The 21,673-nt window shown below is 44.9% G+C and overlaps 1 protein-coding gene across 7 annotated transcripts in view; it reads left to right on the top strand.

Annotated features, from left to right (window-relative positions):
* The window catches only part of LOC143284566 (cAMP-dependent protein kinase regulatory subunit), a 142,019-nt gene that overhangs the window by 113,851 nt on the left and 6,495 nt on the right, over nt 1-21,673 (top strand). For all 7 annotated transcript variants that reach the window (XM_076591370.1, XM_076591360.1, XM_076591401.1 and 4 more), the window contains exons 4-9: nt 12,178-12,286; nt 17,623-17,721; nt 18,874-18,933; nt 19,317-19,377; nt 20,382-20,503; nt 20,774-20,855. In XM_076591370.1, the coding sequence (XP_076447485.1) occupies nt 12,178-12,286; nt 17,623-17,721; nt 18,874-18,933; nt 19,317-19,377; nt 20,382-20,503; nt 20,774-20,855 (533 nt within the window). The remainder of the gene's footprint in view (nt 1-12,177; nt 12,287-17,622; nt 17,722-18,873; nt 18,934-19,316; nt 19,378-20,381; nt 20,504-20,773; nt 20,856-21,673) is intronic.

Below are 21,673 nucleotides of genomic sequence, written 5' to 3' on the forward strand. Positions count from 1 at the left end.
TTACATATCCCTGTGTCCACACACTCTCACATGTTGCTCATTCTGCCCACGTTGTCATCATGGATGTCAGTCTGGAGCAGAAAATGACAATACCTTGTGCCATCATCGATGGACACGCATGCGGCTCCGGGGCCCAAAGTCCGAAGCACACGTGCAGTTGCAGGTGGGGCATGGATCGCCAGTATGCACGACAGGCAGCGGTCTCCTCGAATGTCCTCACTGCATTTGTTGTTGGGGCTTGCTAACTACTTTTATCAGCATCAGTAGTCGCAAGCTGCTCAGGTTTGCCCGTTTGAGGTTGGTCTTGAGGTTATATGATTTGTACGTGTGCTTTGGAAGTCCCTGGTTGCGACTGCCGATGCCAGACCATCGAAGCTGGGCCTGGAGGATCTTGGCTTCCATGGTTGTAGTGCCGGCTATGACCAGGACATCTTCCTCGTAAAGGAGCGCTAACTTACCTGCACAGCCAAACATCTGCATGTCATAATTATTCCCTACCAGTGATTGTGGGTGAGTCCTGTTTCAAATTTGGTTAAATGAGGCAGGTCACCAGTTTGTTCTGGAGTTTCTCGTAACTGCTGTGACTGCCCGTGATGTAGAAGACCACAAGGCTAATTATGCGCATGTTTGTTTGAGGAAACTGACTGCTGTGGTAATCTTAAACATAACTTACAACTCTTCTGTCCTTCTTTGCTTCTTTATCCCCCCACCATCTCCTTGTATCTTTTCTTTCATCCCATGTTCATAAACTTTTAAATTTCAATATATTGCCATTGAAATCGAAAATGAAGTTTCACTTGGGGGTAAAGAAAAGGCATTGAATTGGACGAGTCGTGAGTACACACACAACCCTTCATAACAGTTGGGTTGACTCAGCACATGATTGATTGCGCATGCTAGTAAAATGATTTTGATTACTTCATAACGGTTGGAATGATTGATTGATTACACGTGCCTGTAGAATGATTGATACAAAAAATGTGAAGAAGAAGAAGAAGGAGAAGAAATCACATTAGGTGGGGGAGGGATCTCAATATAATGCTGTCTTTGGGAAGCTGGGTATTTTCATAAAAACTCTCCACTGGATGAGTTTGGAACTTTCAGCTAGACAACTAAAGCAGCAGCAGCACCAGCACCACCACCAGCACCACCACCACCACCACCACCAACAACAACAACAAATGAATACATGGAGGCTTCAAAGCTCTAGTCTCAGTGTGATACGGCGCGTGTGCACGTTTCAGACGTGGCCCTTTTCATAGTGCTGGCATCGATTGGGTTTCCATGGTAACTAATATTCTCGTCGGCATGATGAGGATTCCCTGCATTGAAGTGAAATATAATGAAGCCTCTTTCTAAAACTTTTTTTCCCCATTCTATCACGCACAGACACGCAGGCCGTCCTCAGCGTTACTTGCTTCTCGTGTGTTTGTTTCTTTATCACGCTGGAAAATCAAGGTTGGTTTCTTGTTCAAAATATAAAGAAGAAGAAGGAGAAGCAGACGGAGAAGGATAAGTAACATCATCAACAAAAACGACTTTGCAAATACTAAAATTAAGTTCTAATCTGTTCATATGTTACTGGTATATAATTATGCTACTGACGTATAAGCATTATGTAATACTCAAATACTTGAACGCTCGCGAGGACACACGTGTATACACATGCACACGCACGGACGCACACACAGACACAGACACAGACACACACACACACACACACACACACACACACACACTGATCGGTCCGTCTTGCCCCTCGTCCTGTGTTGGTCTTCACGTTGTTTGACGGAGATCAGTGGATGTCTGCTGATTTTGGAGGACAGATTTGCCCTTTTACATGCGTTTGCACTTACTTCCAACCGTTGTCAGAGATGCTGTTTGAGACTGATGACTTCTTCCTCGGTTTGAAAGGTCCCTCCCATGTGACCTTTATGTCTCGTCCAGACTCGGCCATCAAGAAGGGACGACCAAATAATTGATTGCACGTGCGTCGCGTTCTGCCCGAGTCGCAAGCCACACAAGGGACATGAAGGGATGAACCGTTCTATGCACGGTGTCTGTTGCTGAAGCGTCAGAGGACCGTGGCATGGAAGCATCCCTATTTAAAGGCTCCCTTTATTCCGTCAGTTATCCCACGCACTAGAAACGGGAGGGAAAGCTGAGCGCGGATGTGTTCACACTTGTGTGGAGTTTTACGACAGACGAGACTGATGTCAGTATGATAGGATTTGCATGCTTTCATTCTTCCCCCCTCCCTACCGCCCCCCCCCCCCCCCCCCCGGTCCACCCCTCTGGTAAATAAGATACATACAATTTTGTTTTCATCCATGCTTATGAGTAGTTGTAAGCAATATCCTCGCATACATACACACACCCACACACGCAACCCTACCCTCATGCCTACCTACCATCCCACATATACGTCGTGAGAGAGAGAGAGAGAGAGAGAGAGAGAGAGAGAATCTATTTTTCGTGGACCATTTCCCCCCCATCTGACCGGTATGAACTCCATCACTACTACATCTCATCTGAAGATCTACTCACATCGCGAGAGCATGTTACTACAAATAGATAGTGCGTGCATGTTAAGAAACACACACGCACACACATTATATATATACATACATACATACATACATATATATATATATATATATATATATATATATATATATATATATATATATATAGTGTGTGTGTGTGTTTTATTACTAATAACACACTTTATACACCACTGGTGGTGTGTCCATCGAGATCGATGATGACCATCGTTGTCATCCAGATGGGGGATGGGGGATGGGGGGAGGGTGGTGGTGGGGTGGGGGGAAGGATGCTCATGAATCTATCTGTGAGTGCGCAGATGGCTGAATAGTCCAATCTGCGCACGAAATGTTCGCTGACAGTTGGGGCAGACAAAGACAGGCATGTCATTGTCAGGGAGCTTGTTTGCCCGTGACTTTCTGGCCTGCCTCTTCTCAACAGCTGCAGCAGTCCTGTTGGCCTCGCACAACCTGGCGCCTTTGTGCACAGCAGCGCGCCATTTGTCACGGTCCACTGCAGATTCCTCCCAGGAGTCAGGGTTGATATCAAACGCTTTCAGAGAGACTTTCAGAGTATCTCTGAAGCGCTTCTTCTGACCTCCGTGTGATCTCTTCCCTTGTTGCAGCTCGCCATAGAAGAGCCTTTTGGGCAGCCGATGGTCTGGCATGCGCGCCACGTGTCCAGCCCAGCGAAGCTGGGACTGCATCAGGATGGTGAAGATGCTGGGAAGGGTGGCTTTTGCGAGCACCTCTGTGTCTGGTGTCTTGTCTTGCCACTTGATGTTCAGTAGCTTCCTTAGGCATGTTGTGTGGAAGTGGTTCAGCTTCTTGGCATGTCGTTGGTACACTGTCCAAGTTTCGCAGGCGTACAGTAGTGTGGGGAGAACTACTGCTCTGTAGACCTTTAGCTTGGTCTCAAGACTAATGCCTCTTCTGTTCCAGACATTTGCACTGAGTCTACCAAAAGTTGCGCTTGCTCTTGCAATCCTGACGTTCACTTCATCGTCGATGGTCGCATTTCGTGACAGTGTGCTGCCAAGGTATGTGAACCGCTCCACCGCACTGAGTCTCTGACCGTTGACTGTGATGTTGGGCTCAACGTAGGGTTTCCCTGGGGCTGGCTGATGGAGAAGTTCAGTTTTCCTCGTGCTGATGGTAAGGCCGAAGTTCCTGCTGGCAGTGGCAAACTTGTCGACGCTGAGTTGCATGTCAGCTTCAGATCCAGCGTTGAGGGCACAATCATCAGCAAACAAAAAGTCTCTGATGATGTCTGTCATGACCTTCGTTTTTGCTTGAAGCCTTCTGAGGTTAAACAGCTTGCCATCTGTTCGGTACTTTAGGCCGATTCCAACATCACCATCTCTGAAGGCATCAGTAAGCATTGCAGAGAACATGAGGCTGAACAGCGTTGGAGCCAGGACGCAGCCTTGCTTGACACCATTTGTGACAGCAAAAGGAGCAGATGTTTCACCATTGTCCTGGACTCGAGCCTGCATGCCTTCATGGAATTGGCTGACCAAGGAAATAAATTTCCGAGGGCATCCGTACTTGGCCATGATCTTCCACAGTCCCTCTCTACTCACGGTGTCGAAGGCCTTAGTGAGGTCGACATAGGTGGAGAACAGATCAGCATTTTGCTCCTGACATTTCTCTTGCAGCTGCCTTGCAGCAAACACCATGTCAGTGGTTCCGCGCTCTTTCCGGAATCCACATTGGCTCTCAGGCAAATGACCTTGGTCAAGGTGTGCTGTGAGGCGGTTAAGTAGGATCCTGGCAAGTATCTTGCCTGCGATGGAGAGCAAGGAAATGCCCCGATGGTTATCACAGGCTTGCCGGTTCCCCTTTCGCTTGTACAAGTGAATGATAGATGCATCTTTGAAATCCTGGGGGATCGTCTCTTCTTTCCACATGAGTGAGTACAGCTGATGAAGCTTCTCAGTCAGCACAGTGCCTCCATCCTTGTAGACCTCTGCTGGTATGGAGTCTGAGCCAGGTGCTTTGCCACTGGATAGCAGACGGATTGCTTTCTGGGTCTCAAGAAGTGTTGGCGGATCGTCCAGTGCTTCGTTGGTGGGGACTTGTGGGAGACGGTCTATGGCTTCATCATTTATGGAGGAAGGGCGATTTAAGACACTGTTGAAGTGCTCAGCCCATCGTTCGAGAATGTTCTCCTTCTCGGTGATCAAGGTATTCCCATCTGCACTGAGGAGGGGGGATGATCCTGAGGATGTGGGACCATAGACTTCTTTTAAGGCATCATAGAACCTCTTCATATCGTGCCTGTCAGCATATCCCTGGATCTCATCAGCTTTGTCACTCAGCCACTTATCCTGCATCTGGCGTAACTTTTGCTGAACAGTCCTGCGGATGGCATTGTATGCATCTTTTTTTGATGTGGACTTTGGGTTGCTCAGGTGGGCTTGATGCAGACGGCGTTTCTCATCCAGAAGCTGCTTGATTTCATCACAGTTTTCATCAAACCAGTCTTTGTGCTTTCTGGTCATGGGTCCAAGGGTCTCTGAAGCTGTACTATAGATCAGCTCACGCAGGGTCCTCCAGTCAGACTCCACATTCTGGTTGTCCAGAGAGGCGGATTCCAGACGATCTTCCAGCAGCTCCACAAAGGACTGTTTGATGGTGATGCTTTTCAGCTTAGCGATGTTGAGCCGTTTTGGAGCCTTCTGGCCTTGGGGGCGTCTCTTGGGTTGGATTCGAATATTCAGCTTCGAGACTACAAGGCGATGGTCTGTCCAACACTCGGCGCCGCACATGGTCTTTGTTACACGTACATCTTGCCTATCCCTTTTCCTGACGATGACATAATCGATGAGATGCCAATGCTTTGAGCGAGGGTGCATCCATGACGTCCTGTTACGGGTAGGGAGGCAGAAAACTGTGTTGGTTATCAGCAGTTCGTGCTCTGCACAGGTCTGAAGCAAAAGCAGTCCATTTGGGTTGCAGTGGCCCACACCGTGCTTTCCAATCACTCCATCCCAGGAGATGTAGTCAGAGCCAACTCTAGCATTGAAGTCCCCAAGAATGATGAGCTTGTCTGCTTTAGGGATGGCAGCAATGACAGAGTGAAGGTCCTCGTAGAACTTCGCCTTCACTTCATCCGGGTTGGTCATGGTTGGGGCGTAGGCACTGACAATGGTGAGGTGCTTCTGGCCAGATGCCAGTGGGAGTTTCATGGTCATAAGCCTATCGTTGACTCCCTTTGGGATTCCAGCTAGCTTGCTGACAAGTGCTGTTTTTACTGCAAAACCAACGCCAGCCTCACGTCGCTCTTTGCTTCCTCGTCCACTCCAGAAGAAGGTGTAACCAGATCCCCGTTCACAGAGCTCGCCTTCGCCTGCAAGCCGAGTCTCACTCAAGGCTGCGATGTCGATGTTGTATCTGGCGAGTTCGGATGCAACTAGTGCTGTTCTCCTTTGGGGTCTGTCCGCGTTATCTCTGTCCAGGAGAGTCCTTATGTTCCAAGTACCAATGGTGAGAGGAACGATCCTTGTTTTTTTCTTTTCTTTCTCTTTGTTTCGACCGCTGATGTAGGGTCCCCGCCAGCCGCGGTATGCTGGCCAGGGTGATATGGAGCAGGCAATTTTTAGGGCACCTTTTCTAGCCCCTTCCTCATGCCAGGGAGGTGAGCAGTGCATTCCTAAAGAGGGCTGCTCAGACGCTCAGACGGTTGCCGAGCTCCATCGCTGCTCCTGTCGACGAAGAACGACCCTATGGCCTGAGCCGCCTGCGTGCAGGTCTGCGGCTGCGACTGCCAGTGTACCCACACCTGTCGTTTCGTCGCTCGCCTGTCGCCACAGGACTTGGGGGTGATGAAATGATGAAGGATGAAAGGTCATTTTGGATGACTGATGACTTGCGCGATGAGTTTGTTTAAAGTGAAGAGGAGTTGCGCAACGTCGACCTCACTCTCTCGTCCGGGTCCACCAATTTCCAGTGGCAAGACTAAGTCGAGACGACTGGAGGATGAGCACGGATGCAGTGGATGACCAAGATATCCTTTCGGTGTCTCATCTTGCTCTCTGCACTCCACAGTGTGTTGCTGTAACCGCCTTCCTCTCCGTTGAACCGATAGGTTTCTTCCGCAGATTCTGCCGGATCCAGACTTCGCATACATGGGTAGACACACCCCGGGGGCCAACTGCGTGTGGCATGCACACAGCACAGTGGAGCTAGATGGCCGTCGGTGGCTCTCCTGAGCCGACGCCCTTTTATGGATCTCCATAAGGGTGTCTAGCCACCCGCCTCACCAGTCCCAGAAGGGAGCGGTGGAAGTGCCGGTTTAGTCGTCGGCAACCCGACCCTGAACAGGTTGTACTGGATTACAGGTTACCAGTAGCAGATCTAATGACCTGACCTGACACTAATATTATGGTAAAGCTACATTGTATACACTATTCATTAACCAATTTTTACTGGAACCAGACAATAATCATTTATAATGATAACAACGGTTTAGTTCTGGCATCTATGCAGTACTGAGACCTGAACCAAGAAATCCGGGTGCACTTGTGCAATTGGAACGACGAGAAGTAAATGCGATGCAGGTGACAATGGAATGTTTCCCAAAGGTTCAAATTAAAAAAAAAAAAAATCATTATTTCCGAGAAAGCCGATTTGGGTACATGGAAACACAACAAAGAAAATACAGGCCCACATTCTCGAGACGTACAAAGAAGAGAGAGAGAAAAAAGAGTCTTTCACCTTGACCGCCAGTGCTGCAGCAAGCAAAGTTTGGGACCAAAAAAGTTGTCGAGTTCGATGACAGTGGTTAGTTGTCTGGGTTCCTATGCACTGCGCGCGCACACTCAGACACACACACACACACACACACACACACACACACACACACACACACCGCCCAAGGAATTGGAGGGAAGGTCTGTTTAGTCTGACTGTTGATTCTGCTAGAGGGCTGGACGTGGTCGTCGGATGCTATCGCATGTTGGTGATGTAGTTTGACAGCAGTGAACTTTCAACGAATGTCTACAAGAATTTCCTCTTTCTTCATTCTTTCCTTTCCTTTTTTTAACCCTGGTTTTAAGCAACGGCCTTTTTGTACATATTTCTTGAAGGGAAGTCTATTCTCTCCGATTGTGACCATAATAATTGGGGGTATAATCGTACTTTAGCATCCTAAATTCAGCTCCAATAATATAGGATGCGAAAGTGCGACATTACCGTGCATTCCGTCCCACTTAAGAATCCTAAATTCAGCTCCATAAATTTAGGATGCTAAAATGCGACATTACCATAATTGGGCTACACTGACCGATATAAAAATCTAACTCCCCGACTGAAACAAGAAAAATACCGAAACATATTGCCGCTTGACACCCTTCACCACGTTTTAATGTTGTGTGAATCTTGGAACCACCGCAGTGCAGCTCCGGACCAGGAGTTGTCGCTCTTGCCACAAGATGAGTTATATGTGTAGTACCTGAGTACCTGATACCATGAGTGATTGAAAATCGTGTTTTCAGGTGCTTGACTGTCAGTCTGCTAGTCTGTAAGCTTGTATGTGTGTGTCTATATATATATATATATATATGTATGTATGTATGTATGTATGTATGTAGGTAGGTACAAGGGACTCAAATGATATGTAGATAGTATTTTGAAACTGTTGTTCTGCTAATACTTTCATTATTTGTTGATTTCCTCTTTTGATTTAACAGTTATGAAGTTAAAAAAAAAGTTCATTAAAACAAACAGACAAACAAAATGATTGCTGCCAGCCACTGTGGCCGGAACCTGTCCAGTGCAGGGTCCACACAGTGGGTGGCCACGTTTAACGAGGGCCTTTCCTCGGACACCGGTGTGTTTGGCGGCAGGGTGTGTACTGTGATTGCCGCCGTGACTTGTGTTTTAAGGGCCAGCCTCCCCAGGGGGTCCAGGCAGACATTATTATCATTATTAACTCCATTTTCCCAAACGAGGCCTTCTCTTTTTTTTTTTGTTTGGGTTGGTTGTCCTTTCCCCCCAGCCCTTCCACTTTTATTGTGATGTTCGTTTGTTTGTTTTGTAACATTTCCGATTTTGAAAGGTGAACATGATGAGAAACGTTGTCGGCGAGTCCCTGCTCTCCAGACACCCTTCACTTCCACCCTCCCATACACACACTATCCTTCCACCATCTGTCTCCATATTTTTTCCCCTTCTTCCGACGGATCGATGAATCTGCTGCCTTCTGGTGCAGAGGGGGATGGGTGGGGGGGCGGGAGGGGCGGCGGCAACACCAACAAAAATAAGTAAAAAAAAAAAAAAAAAAGACTTAGGAGGTGGGGGTGGGATGGACATGAAGAAGAAGGTTTAGATGGAAGAGGTGCACAAACTTTTGCCAGAAAGACTCCCTCGAGCTAAAGCACGGTAATTTGACTCGCCTTGTGATCAGTATTCCTTAGTTCTGTCCATCCCCCCTGGCTCCCCCGACACCCCCCTCTTGCCCCGTCTCCCCCCCCCCCCCCCCCCCCCCAAACCCCCCCCTTTTTTTTTCTTTCTTTTGTCTAGTCGTAAGTTGTAAATTGATGATGATGTTTTTGGAATGGGAAATTGGTGCCGGCGAGCCTCTGTGGGAATCAGATGTCGGCTACACGAGCTTTTGACAGCGGAGAACCGTAATATTTGACGGCGACGATTATCGATAGAAGCACATTTATCATCGTTGGGAGGTAAACGGCGGAAAGCTTGCTGGTGTAAGTAAAGTCTGCCATCTCCTGGATTTTGTTATCTGTTTTAAAGTCTACAAACTTGATGAAGATTGATCCTTTCACATTGTTTTCTGAACTGACGCGCTCTGAAACTGAAGCGCCTTGTATTGGACGTGTTGGCGTGTAACTGAACTGAAGCAAGCGGAGAGTGGGGGAATGGGGGACCTCGGTCACAACCGAGCGACAGGAACTTGTCTTGACCCTCGTCAAGGTGATTCATAAACTTGGTCCGAGACCAAGGGACAGAATCTGCTCAGCTGGCTGGTAACTAACAACTTCGTTGTGGAAAAGCTCTGCCGACACATTGGTTTTGTTCCGTGAGCGAGAGTAAGACGTGGGCTTGGCGATTAAGAAGCTTGCACATAAATTCCCTTCTCCTCTTCAAAGGAGGCGCCGCCGCTGCCGAGCCCAAGACTCATTGAATATGATGAATTCCATGGCCGTAAAAGACTATGACACTTTTAATCTTTTTAAACTCTTCATGGTGTTCCTGGTCGTCTGTTGGATAGGACGATAACTGCACGTAACGTAGCGATGGGAGCGCTTGTGGATCCAAGGTCCAAACAATAAAATTGTACATAGATGCTTACATTATTAATATGCTCCCTTCTCTCTCTCTCCTCCCTCTCTCTTTTTTTCATCATACGTTGCCCCCACTGCCCTTCTCGTTCTTTCTTACACCCAATAAGCCTACGCGTTGTCGCGCGCACGCACGCGCACACACACACGCACGCACGTACGCACGCACGTACGCACGCACGCGAAAAAACAACAACAACCCACCCCATACAAACAAACAAAAACAACGTGATACGATCTTGTGTCACCGTCGACTTGTTCGCAAACGCCATCATCGTTATGTTCCTCGTCATGTTCTCGTCATCCCACTCTATATCTTCTTTTTCTCTCTCGTTCTTCTAAACGATTTGTGTTAATATATGAAAAGTCAAGAAACCAACTCAGATGACAAAGGAACTACTACTACTACTACTACTAATGGATGGATACTAATATGGCACACTCTCCAGAAATCTGCTCTAGGTGCTTTACAAAAAACGCTTTGTTAACATAAAACATTACATATATGTTACATACACACAACTACTACGACTACTACTACTACTACTAAGAAGAAGAAGAAGAAGGAGGAAGAGAAGAAGAAGCACAAGAACAACAATTAGAATTAAAATTAAAAAAAGGGTTATTGCGACAAAACATAACATGCTTTGTCTCACAGTCTCATGCTTTCTTGTGAGAGAACACACTTTCCCAACGTCAGATTGTCATGTCGTTCGTTTCCTTTCTTTCTTTCTTTCTTTGAAATAGGAAATTAATTTCCTGACCCCCTGTGGGTTGACGAGGAGAGAGGAGCTGTGTGTGTCAGGCAGGTGGTGTCAGGCAGCGGTCTTCAGTGACATTTTTTCCGACGACAGGTTTCCGAAACGATGGAGCATTCCGTCTCTCATGGCTCTTTTCCTTTCTCGTCCCCATGCCTAACTGTTGTTTGTTCTTCCACCTTTCCCTGGCACCAGGAGGCAAGAGTTTTTGGGTGGTGGTTGTGGCAGAAGATGAGAGAGAGAGAGAGAGAGAGAGAGAGAGCGAGCTGTGGATATGCGGTAGCTTATCTGTCAGTCTGCCTTAGACTTTCCCCATGGTGATCGCGTGCCATTGGTGAAAGTGTGGAATGATGTTTGTGCACCACTCCACTCCCCTCCCTAACCCATACCCCCCCTTCCCCCTGACCCCCCCCCCCTCCCACACACATACACCACTCCAAAACACACACACCCACTCACACGCCGGGCTGCTTCTGATTCCGTGCGAGATGGCTCGTTGTTATGGTGATGCTGCTGTGATATGGTTTTGTTGTGACGTCTGTCACCTTTTCTCACAGACCCCTCTTTCTTTCTTTCTTTCTTGTTGATGGAAGGAGGTGGTGCATGACGAAGGCTGCAATTGATTACGTCTCTTTGACCAGTATTCTTTTGGTGTCCATTATGTGCTGGCTCTGAGGTCTCGTTTGCAGTCATTTTTCTTGTCTGAGCGAGACAGGTTCTCACAGCCAAACTGTCAGTGCACTGCCGCGCAGGTTGAGAGAGAGGCAAGACAAAAAAGACAAGAAAAGACATTATTCTTTGTTTCCGTGGATACTAGATAAGCACTGATGCGGGTTTTTCCCCTCGCCCTAAATGGTGTCTACACGACACAATACTAAGTGATAGAAGGCATAAGTATGATATTTGTAACGTCTTTAGAGATAAGAAGCGCACATATGACAGTGTCAGAATTTTGTTGTTTTGTTGCACAGCGAGGAACGATGTACAAGTGTACTGACAGATATGCACATAGCAATAATGGGAGAAGATTACTATACATCAAGGAAAGCATGTGGGCTAGAGAGAGAGGTGGGGTATGGAAATGAGAGAGAGAGAGAGAGAGAGAGAGAGAGAGAGAGAGAGAGAGAGAGTGAGTTAGGGGAGAAGTAAAGGCTTCAAACTTGTCAATCCCACCCTGGCGTCCTCTCTCTTTCACTGCCCCCCCCCCTTCTCTCTCTCTCTCACACACACACACACACTTATAGATACACACATACAGAGATGCATACAGTGTGTGTGTGTGTGTGTGTGTGTGTGTGTGTGTGTGTTTATAGTTTGTAGCAGAAAACAATTTTAGACTTGATTTTTCTAATCGACAATTTCTTTGATCTGCAGATCGAAGGTGAACAGTTCTAAGAAGACCACTTCATCATCGTCGTTGTTGTTGCATAACAGTTGACACATAAACCTGTCTTTTACATTAAAGTGCCACATCTCGGACATTTTTTTTCTCTTTTAGGTCTGGGACCCTCAGTCTGTTTCAAAGTAAACACCCTGTTCTGATGTGGAGATGATGGTGATGTGTGTGTGCAGCGACATCTTTGATGCCATGTTCCCTGTGCACCGCCATGCAGGGGAGGTCATCATCCAGCAAGGGGATGAGGGAGACAACTTCTACGTCATTGATCAGGGAGAAGTGGATGTGAGTCTCTCTCTCTCTCTCTCTCTCTCTCTGTGTTTCATATGTTAATGAACCCACGCATGCATTTGTGTTGTTCATGTGTGTTTGAGAAAAGAGGGTGTACATGTGGACAGTAGGAAAGTGAACTCAGCATGTATTTATCCTGAAATGCAGAGTACTGTGGTGATGCTGAGTACAGCAGCATTGTCAACGGCCCATGAAGACATTCCCCATTACTCAGTTCACTTGTGAAAACAGCCGCCACAGTATTCAAACACCAGAAGTGTTATTTTTATTTGTTGTTTAAAGTCATTGTCACATCAGGTCAAAATCAACAGACAATTTGGTGTCATATACTGCACCATGTCAAACTGACACATTGAGTTTGACATGGTAAGCATTTATCACCAAACAGGGAGTATATTTCAAACTCCTCATTTTGGTGTCATATACTGTACCAACTCAAATGCAATCAATTCAAATGCATCAGTTTGACATGATAAGTAAATGTCACAAAGTAGGGAGTACCCGTAGAATTCAAATTCCTTGTTTTTGTCCCCTGCCCCATTCCCCTTTCATTTCCATTCATTAGCCAGTGCCAGTTCAGATCAGCGGACTCCGACTTACAAATGACATCTAACTCTTTGTCTCTTGTTAACTGCAGTACCAACAGTACGACTTCCGTGTGATACCCTTCAATCTTTCCGCTCCCAGGGTTCCACTCCCGTCCCCATCTGCCCCCTCCCCCCTCTGTCATCATCTGCATGTCGTTAAAGGTGGAGGCAGTAAGTCCACCCACAGTCATTACCCAGGCCTCTTTCTGGAAGAGTGGCCACGGTGTAAGAATGGGCGGGTGGATAAGGTTATCACCAGCATCCACATTGTAACAAGAAGCCATCAGACCAAGCAGAGTGGAGATGGGGTGAGCGTTAAACCTGAAGCAGGTTATGTCTCTGACACCCCGGCATGTCTCCAGCACTTAATTTCCCTTGGTACCTAGCTCTCCTTCCTGGTCATGAATTGGTAGGCCCGGTGTAAACAGCTTCAAACTACCCCCCTCTGCTGGTTTGTTTTACCCCTGGGTCATTCTGACTAGCCTTGAATAACCCCCCTTAGCTAGCCTTGGAAATGATCCCCTTTCCACAGGTATGATCAAACTTTTGGAAATACAGGAAACATCATATCATCATGGCCATAATCATCATTGTTGTCATCATCATTGTCGGCATCATTATTGTTTTCACTGTTATTGTATTCAGTCTTCTTGTTGCTATTTTAATAACTACTACTAATACTACTTTTCAGTATTTTTTTTTTTACGGTTCCATGTGTGGATTTTAATTGTCAGAGTAAGGAAAAGTAATGATATATAAGAATACCCCTGGTGATATGAAATGTTTTAAATGTAATATCATAGACAATGATGCAATATGTTACAACAGAAGTTTTTATCTCATATTGACTGCAAGACTGCCTATTGTTTAATTCTTCAAGCTATTGTATTTGGAAAAGAAGAAAAAGTTGAATTTGGCTGAGTTGATCTAACAATGAAATGTCAATTGGAACGTTTACTGTTATGTTTTCTTACTTTTTGTACCCTTAAACTATTTGCTTTGGTTGATTTTCTTTTCTGTTTATATTCAGTAGCCAGATCAATGCTATGGGTAATATAAGAACAGACATCCATTGTTTTTTGTTGTTGTTTTCCTTTTAGCAGATGTGGTGTAGTGCATATGGATCTGTCCTAATGCTCAGACACCTCCTTGAAACTCAAACTGAAACTGAAATCAGTGGCCAGAATTGTTGTTTGAAACATTATGTTTAACAGTGTGCACAACTGGCATAACAGCCGAATGGTTAAGTCGTTGGGCTTTCAATCTGCAGGTCTGGGGTTTGAATCCTGGTTATGGCTTCCAGTGGGTTAAGGGTGGATATTTTTTCTGATTTGCCTTGTCAACAGAGGAGCAGGCCTGTATGTGCATATGCATGTAGATCAAATACACATGCTAAATACCCTGCAATCCATGTCAGCTCTTCGTTGTTCAGCAAAATCAATGACACCACTCAAGAATGCAGAAAACGTAACTGCACTGAACTTTAATCAGTGCCATGCTGATCTTATTTCATTGAGGCCCAGGAGTCAAGGGGTTAATATGCCATTATGATGTGAAGTCTTTCCACTGAAACATCACTGACCAAGTTTTAACAGATATGAGCAATGTTCATGAAGGATTTCCCCTGACCCACTTCCCATGGACTGAGAGGAACAAAACTTGGCACAGTTATTAGTCTTTCTCTACATATGTACCACCAAGAGTGACACACTTGGTTGCGCCAAGACTTGACCTCGGAAATAAGCGTTTCATTGTCTGGGAAGTACTTGCCCTTAAAAAATGACTTTATGGTTGGAAAGAGGTGGAAGTTTAGTGAGGTTGGGAGAGCAAGGGGGATGAGGAAGGATTTCAAAGCCGCTGGACCATGCCTCTGTCATGTTAACATTGGAGTTGTGACTCAGGGCGTTGTCTTGCAGGAGGTAGACATCTTTGGTCAGCATGCCATGCTTCTCAGTTTTGATGGCCTCCCGCAATTTCTGCAGCAATGAAGCATAGTATGTCTCGGTAATTGTGGTACCCTTAGCCAGGAAATCCACCATCACTCTTCCGTGCTGGGGGTAAAAAGCCAATGGGGGTATGTATGATAAGCTACTTCACTGGTGACAGGCCATTGTTTGTTCCTCTGGCACCTAAGTCTGCTTGATTCAGTGCCATCACCTTCCTCCTCCTTTATTCCAGAGTGTTAAATGAGTCTGCAGTTTTCATTATAGGAGTTTGGGGAAGTTCCACTTCAAAAGTTCAAGGATTTCTGAAATGCAGGGGGTGTATGTAGATAGGAAGTGGAGTTTGGTTCAGAGAGAGAGAGACAGACAGACAGACAGACAGACAGAGAGGAAAATAGAGAGTGTGACAGACAGAGAGATCCTCACCAGACAGCGAAAGAAGCTCAAATGGTTCTCCATGATCATAGCGGCACCCTGTTAATTCTACACCAAAGGGCAGTCAGAAATTGCATCCCCCTCCTGCCCCCTTCCCGGGTTAGATCATCCTTCTCATCCTTAACTCACTCGTCTTCCTTGTCATGGGAGGCCAGATCTGGCGCACAAAAGAAAATTGGAGGGGAGGGTAGAGCAATCTTCACAGTGCTGTAGGTTGCCTCAGGAAACCCATTTCCTTTTCCTTGGGTCCTCGGTGTGAATGAGATGCTGTCCAGCTTTGCTTCCTTTCCAAGAGGCCTTGATAAGGCATATAAGTTTTATATTATATTTTTTTTTGTTTTTTGTATTACAATAATATTTATTGCTTATTTCGTTTTTGGCCATGGGGATTTTCACCTTGAAGATAACCCCCTTCTGTATTGTTCTCTTCTTCTTCACTTCCTCCACCTGCTCCTTTCCCACTGGTGCTTCTTCTGCCTCTGCTGCTTCTTCTTCTGATTCTTCTTTTCTTCTGCATTTGATTCGTCTTCCTGTCCTCCTCCTTCTTCTCCTCCTTCTACTTCTTCTCCTGTTCCTTCTACTTTTGTCTACTTCTGCGTCTTCCTGCCATCTGTCTCAGATAGAGGAATTTTTGGGAAAAGGTTCCTTGCATAGTGAGTGTGGATAATGTAAGTAGATTTGTGCTGATGGGGATGGTGACTTGACATCAGCAGTGATTTTGACCTCCAGACCACACTTCTTCCCCCCCCCCCTCTCTCTGTCTGTCTGTATAGTGGGAGGAAAGATGGCTGCACTTAAACTATACATTTTTTTCTATATTGAATATTTTCAGTTTAGCATAGCTCTTGTTGAAGCTATAGGCACACATAAGTCAATACATACATAGGTATATAGATACATACATATACAAGCATAGACGACCAAGAAAAACAATACAATGCTCTCGACTTATAAAGAGGAGCACGTGTCTGAATGCTAAGAACTATGGTACAAAATTTATGACAAAAATGCAGATAGATCACAGAAATGTTAACACATCCACAGAAATTGTGTCTCAGAAGGTGCAGTTAATAGCTGCCACTACAGAAGATTGTGTAATTATGCCTGTTCAGTTTTGATTTTGATCACAAAGCAGAAGAGAAAGGAATGGTGAAGGAAAGAAGACTTGTAGTGACAACAACAAATAATGGAGATGAAGATAAGGTGGACAGAAAAAGAAAGAAGAACAAGGGAAGGGAAAATGATATCTTTCACATACTGACATCCAGAGAAAGAAAGGGGGTGAGAGAGAGAGAGAGAGGCAGACCATAGTTTTATGAGAATAATAATGATGGTGGTAATAATGATGATTGTGATGCTGACGATTGTGAAAATTATGCTGCTGATGATGCTGCTGCTGCTGATGTTGATTGTAATAATGATGATTATGATGATGATGATGATATCGAATGACGCTACAGTGACCAAAGATGTGGACAGCTGCCTCTCAAAGGCAAGCAGTGCATTTGGCTGCCTCCAGAAAAGAGTATGGAAAAACCACTCCTTGCAACTCTCCACAAAGATGCAAGTCTACCGAGCTGCTGTACTGTCAACACTGCTATATGGATCAGAGGCATGGGTGCTGTGCCGGAAACAAACAAAGCGGCTGGAGCAGTTCCATCAGAGATGCCTTCGGTCTGTCATGGGCATCAAGTGGAAGGACTATATAAGGAACATAGAAGTCCTAGAAAGAGCTCAGCTGCAAAGCATCGAGTCAATGCTCATGCTAAAACAACTTCACTGGGCAGGACACATCACCCGGATGCCTGACGCTTGCATGCTGAAAGCAGTATTCTGTGGGGAGTTGGTCCAAGGCAAACGCAACACAGGCGCACCACAGAAAAGATTCAAGGACCAACTGAAGAAGCAACTATACCAAGTGGACATCAACCCCAAGACATGGGAGCAGTCAGCATCAGATAGAGGTAGCTGGAGATCTTCAACGCTCAGGGGAACCCAACACTTTGAGGAAACCAGACGACTGAACAGCCAGGAGAAAAGAAGGAGAAGGAAAGTCCCAGGTCCGCAGCCCAGCAACGCAGGCCAGGTCTACACCTGCCCACAATGCCACAGGCTCTGCAGATCATGGATTGGACTAATTAGTCATCAGAAGGCATGCCGCCCATCCCTGGTGGGAACTTCCCACTGATCTTCACAAGTGAAGAACCAGCCGTCATGATGATGATGATGATGATTGTAATAATGATGATTATGATGATGATGATGGTAATAATGATGATTATGATGATGATGATTGTAATAATGCTGCTGCTGCTGATGTTGATGTTGATTGTAATAATGATGACGGTGATGCTGATGCTGGCAGGTGTATGTGAACAATGACCACGTGACCACAATTGGGGAGGGCGGCAGCTTTGGAGAGCTGGCTCTGATCTACGGCACCCCCAGGGCTGCCACTGTCAAGGTCAGTGACCACTGGGGTTCCATTGTTGATGACAGTGAACAAGTAATGCTCAGAAAGAGACACACACACACATGCATTCTCTGACATTCCATTGTGCAGATGATTGTGAGCAAATAACAGCTAGAAAAAGACACACACATGCATTCACTGACACATGCTCTGGCATTCATTTCTGAAGATTAAATTACCTTACATTCTTTTCCAGTAATACAAATAATGAAAGAATACCTCATGTTCATTTCCAATAATACTAATGATAAAAGATTACCAAATGTTATATATCAGTAATACTGAAGATAAGGAGATTACTTTGTGTTCTTTCCCAGTAAAACTAATAATGAAAAGTTGCCTCATGTTCTTTTCCAGTAATACTAAAGACAGAAGGATTACCTCTTGTTATTTTCTAGCAATACTTGTAATGATAGATAACCTCATGCTCTTTTGCAATAATAAAAATAATGAAAGATTTCCTCATGTTCTTTTGCAATAGTACTAATAATGAAAGATTAGATGGTGTTCTTTTCCAGTAATATGAATTATGAAAGATTACCTTGATGTTCTTCTCCAATAATACTGATAAAGAAAGATAACATGGTGTTCTTTTCATATAATGCTAATAATGAAAGATTAGTTGATGTTCTTTTCCAGTAATACTAATAATGAAATATTACATGGTTTTCTTTTCCAGTGCTACTAATAATGAAAGATTGCACGATGCTCTTTTCCAATAATACTAATGATGAAAGATTACAGTGGTTTTCTTTTCCAGTGATGCCAATAATGAAAGATTGCCTGATGTTCTTTTCCTGTAATACTAATAATGAAATGTTACACGGTTTTCTTTTCCAAAGATACTAATTATGAAATATTGTGCGGTGTTCCTATCCAATAATACTATTAATGAAAGATTGCATAGTGTTCTTTTTAAGTGATACTTATAATGAAAGATTATATGGTGTTCTTTTCTGGTAATACTTAACATGAAAGATTACACGGCTTTCTATTACAATAATACTAATAATTAAAGATTACATGATGTTCTTTTCCACTGATTATACTACCATTGATAATGATGACAATGGCGATGATGATCACCAAATATATTGACAGCGACAAGTGTTGTAATGATGGGAATCACTGTGTTTTGTGCAGGCAAAGAACGATGTCAAGCTATGGGGCATCGACAGAGACAGCTACAGAAGGATACTCATGGCAAGTACACTGTATTTAAGATAATTCCTTTTTTTTTACTCTTTGTGGAGGTTTGGGTTTCTGTCTTTATTTGGTTTTGGTTTGGTTTTGTTATGTTGTGGTGTGTTTGCTTTTTTTTTTCAAACATTTTTATTCAAATTTTACATTCTGACAGACATACTTTGATAATGATGGAAAGTAATAAACATGCTATTCTGAAAAAAAAAAAAGAGGAAAACCGAATAGCAGCTGGGTACTATCTGATTCAGATAAGAAAAACATGACTGACTGCAAAGCTGTAATATGATCACAAACGATAGAATGATCTCACTGCTGTACTGTGGTGATGATAGAAGGATCTCAAAGCTGTGGTGCTAATTGTCTCTGCATGTGACTCTTGACAGGGAAGTACCATCCGGAAGAGAAAAATCTATGAAGACTTCCTCAGCAAAGTGTCCATACTGGGTAAGTTTGACTTTGGGGAGTGGAGAAAAGAAGCAGCAAAAGACACACACACACACACACACACCACACACACACACACACACACCACACACACACACACACACACACTGTATTACGCAAGTGCAAGTTTTTTTTACAGGGTGGGCAGTCTCTGCAGGCAATTCATTTTGGGGTGTTAGTTTTTTCTGCAAGAAGGGATGGAGGTGGAGTGGGGGGTTGGGAAGGGATGAAGGAGGATGGGTGTGGGGCGGGGGGCGTCCTCTTCATTTCTTGGGAGTCTTGGAGGTGCGCGTGAGCAATTTTTTGGAAATGGAATGGAAGTTTTGGAGGCAAAGATATTGAGAGAGGGATGGGGGGAAAGAGGAGGGGGGGAGGGGGGGTTGAGAAAAGGGAGTTTATTTCTATCCTGCTATAGAGATTCGAAGAGAGAAAGAAAGAGAGAGAGAGAGGGCAGGAGAGAGCCACTGTTGGGTTGGCAGTTTTTAGTGTGATGATGTAGCACTTGTCTTGAGAAATAAAAGAGAGAGGGAGAAAAATATTCTTTTTGAGACTGAGCAGTATAAAAAAAAAAAGAGAGAGAAAAAGATTTTCAGTTGAAGGCCAGTTAGAAAGTAAGTATGAAAAAAAAAGGAAAAGGTGAGGAGATAAGTCATGCAGGTTAATTGTGGAATAAGAGATTTATTATAGATTTTTTTGGTGGGAGGAAGGGGAGCTTTTTGGTTCTCACTTTTCCTTTTGTGGTTTTGTTCTTGTGAGTTTTGGCTCGAAACAGGTGTTAAGATGCTTATGTGTCAGGTGGATGAAGTTTGTTCCAAGAAGAAATGCAAAAAGAGTAGAAAGAGATGTGCATTTCTGATCTTTGGGACCAAATAACTGGTTTGTTTTAAGGAATAGGACAATGAATTAACCCCATATGTGTGTGTGTGTATGTGTGTGTGTGCGCGCATGCGTGCGTGCGCACCCTGTGTGTGTGTGTGTGTGTGTGTGTGTGTGTGTGTGTACAGAGAACCTGGACAAGTGGGAGAGGCTGACAGTGGCGGATGCTCTGGAGCCGGTGCAGTTTGAGGATGGGGAGGAGATTGTCAAGCAGGGAGAACCTGGGGAGGACTTCTTCATCATCCTGGAGGTGCGTGTCCTGACTGGCTGCTAAACCTCTCTTTCTTCTTCTTTCTTCATTTTTTCCCCTTGTCTTGTCTGTGTGTGTGTGTTTGTGTGAAACATGGGACATGAAAGCTGTGAGTTAACAGTGACATGTCAGACACTGGATATGAAAGCTGTGAGTTCAGCGTGACATGTCAAACATTGGACATGACAGCTGTGAGCTAACCGTGACATGTCCAACACTGGACACAAAAGCTGTGAGCTAACCATGATGTGTTGACTGTTGCTGGCACAGGGCAGTGCTGCCGTTCTCCAGAGGAGAGCAGACAATGAGGAATCGGTGGAGGTGGGCCGTCTGGGTACTTCTGACTACTTTGGTATGTTCTTTTCATTCCCTTCACAAAGTGATAGCTTACCCATGAGTTCTTTTTTTTCTTATTTACTATTATGATATTTTTTATTGCACCATTATCTGCACTGTTTCAATGCATTACTCTCAGGCCATTCATTCCATCCCCCATACACTGCTACACCCTGGTTCTTCAGTTGGTAGTCCACAGATAACCATTGATGTTAGGTTGCCAAGAGGCCGCACACCAGAGGGGACCCTGCACTGCCGCTGAGTCACTTTGGCTGTGTTCAGTAGTACCTGTTCTGACTTAAGATACACAGGATACCACCTGCTAAGCCCCCTACTGACAACAATAATCACTTAGTCGTGGAGCCAAATTAAGCAAGTATTCCCTCCAGAGTGGAGGAAGTGGAGAGGGGTTGAAAATGAGGTCGTCTTGAGAGCAGGGCATGAAAGGTCACAGACTTTTTACACCCAGTACTGTATGTTAACTGAGTCTGCCAGATGATTGGAGGAGAGTGAGAGGTGTGGAGGATATCACAATGGTCAGTTAACCCTTTGACTGCTGACACTTTGAGCTCAGTTGTATGCTGAGGAGTTTAATGGAAAAAGGTCATGCTTGTAATCTTATTTCAGTCCTATCTCCAAACTGCTGAAGATACTGGGGATAAAAACTGCACAACCTTGCAGCATCCCTACTATCAGACTTGCAGAAAATATTAATATTTATATAATGCATCTTACACAACACATGATAACACACACACACATACACACACACAATAACACATGCACACACACAACACAAGTGCGCATGCGCACACACACAATCACATGATAGCA

The sequence above is a fragment of the Babylonia areolata genome, chromosome 1 (assembly GCF_041734735.1).
Source record: "Babylonia areolata isolate BAREFJ2019XMU chromosome 1, ASM4173473v1, whole genome shotgun sequence".
NCBI lineage: Eukaryota > Metazoa > Mollusca > Gastropoda > Neogastropoda > Buccinidae > Babylonia > Babylonia areolata.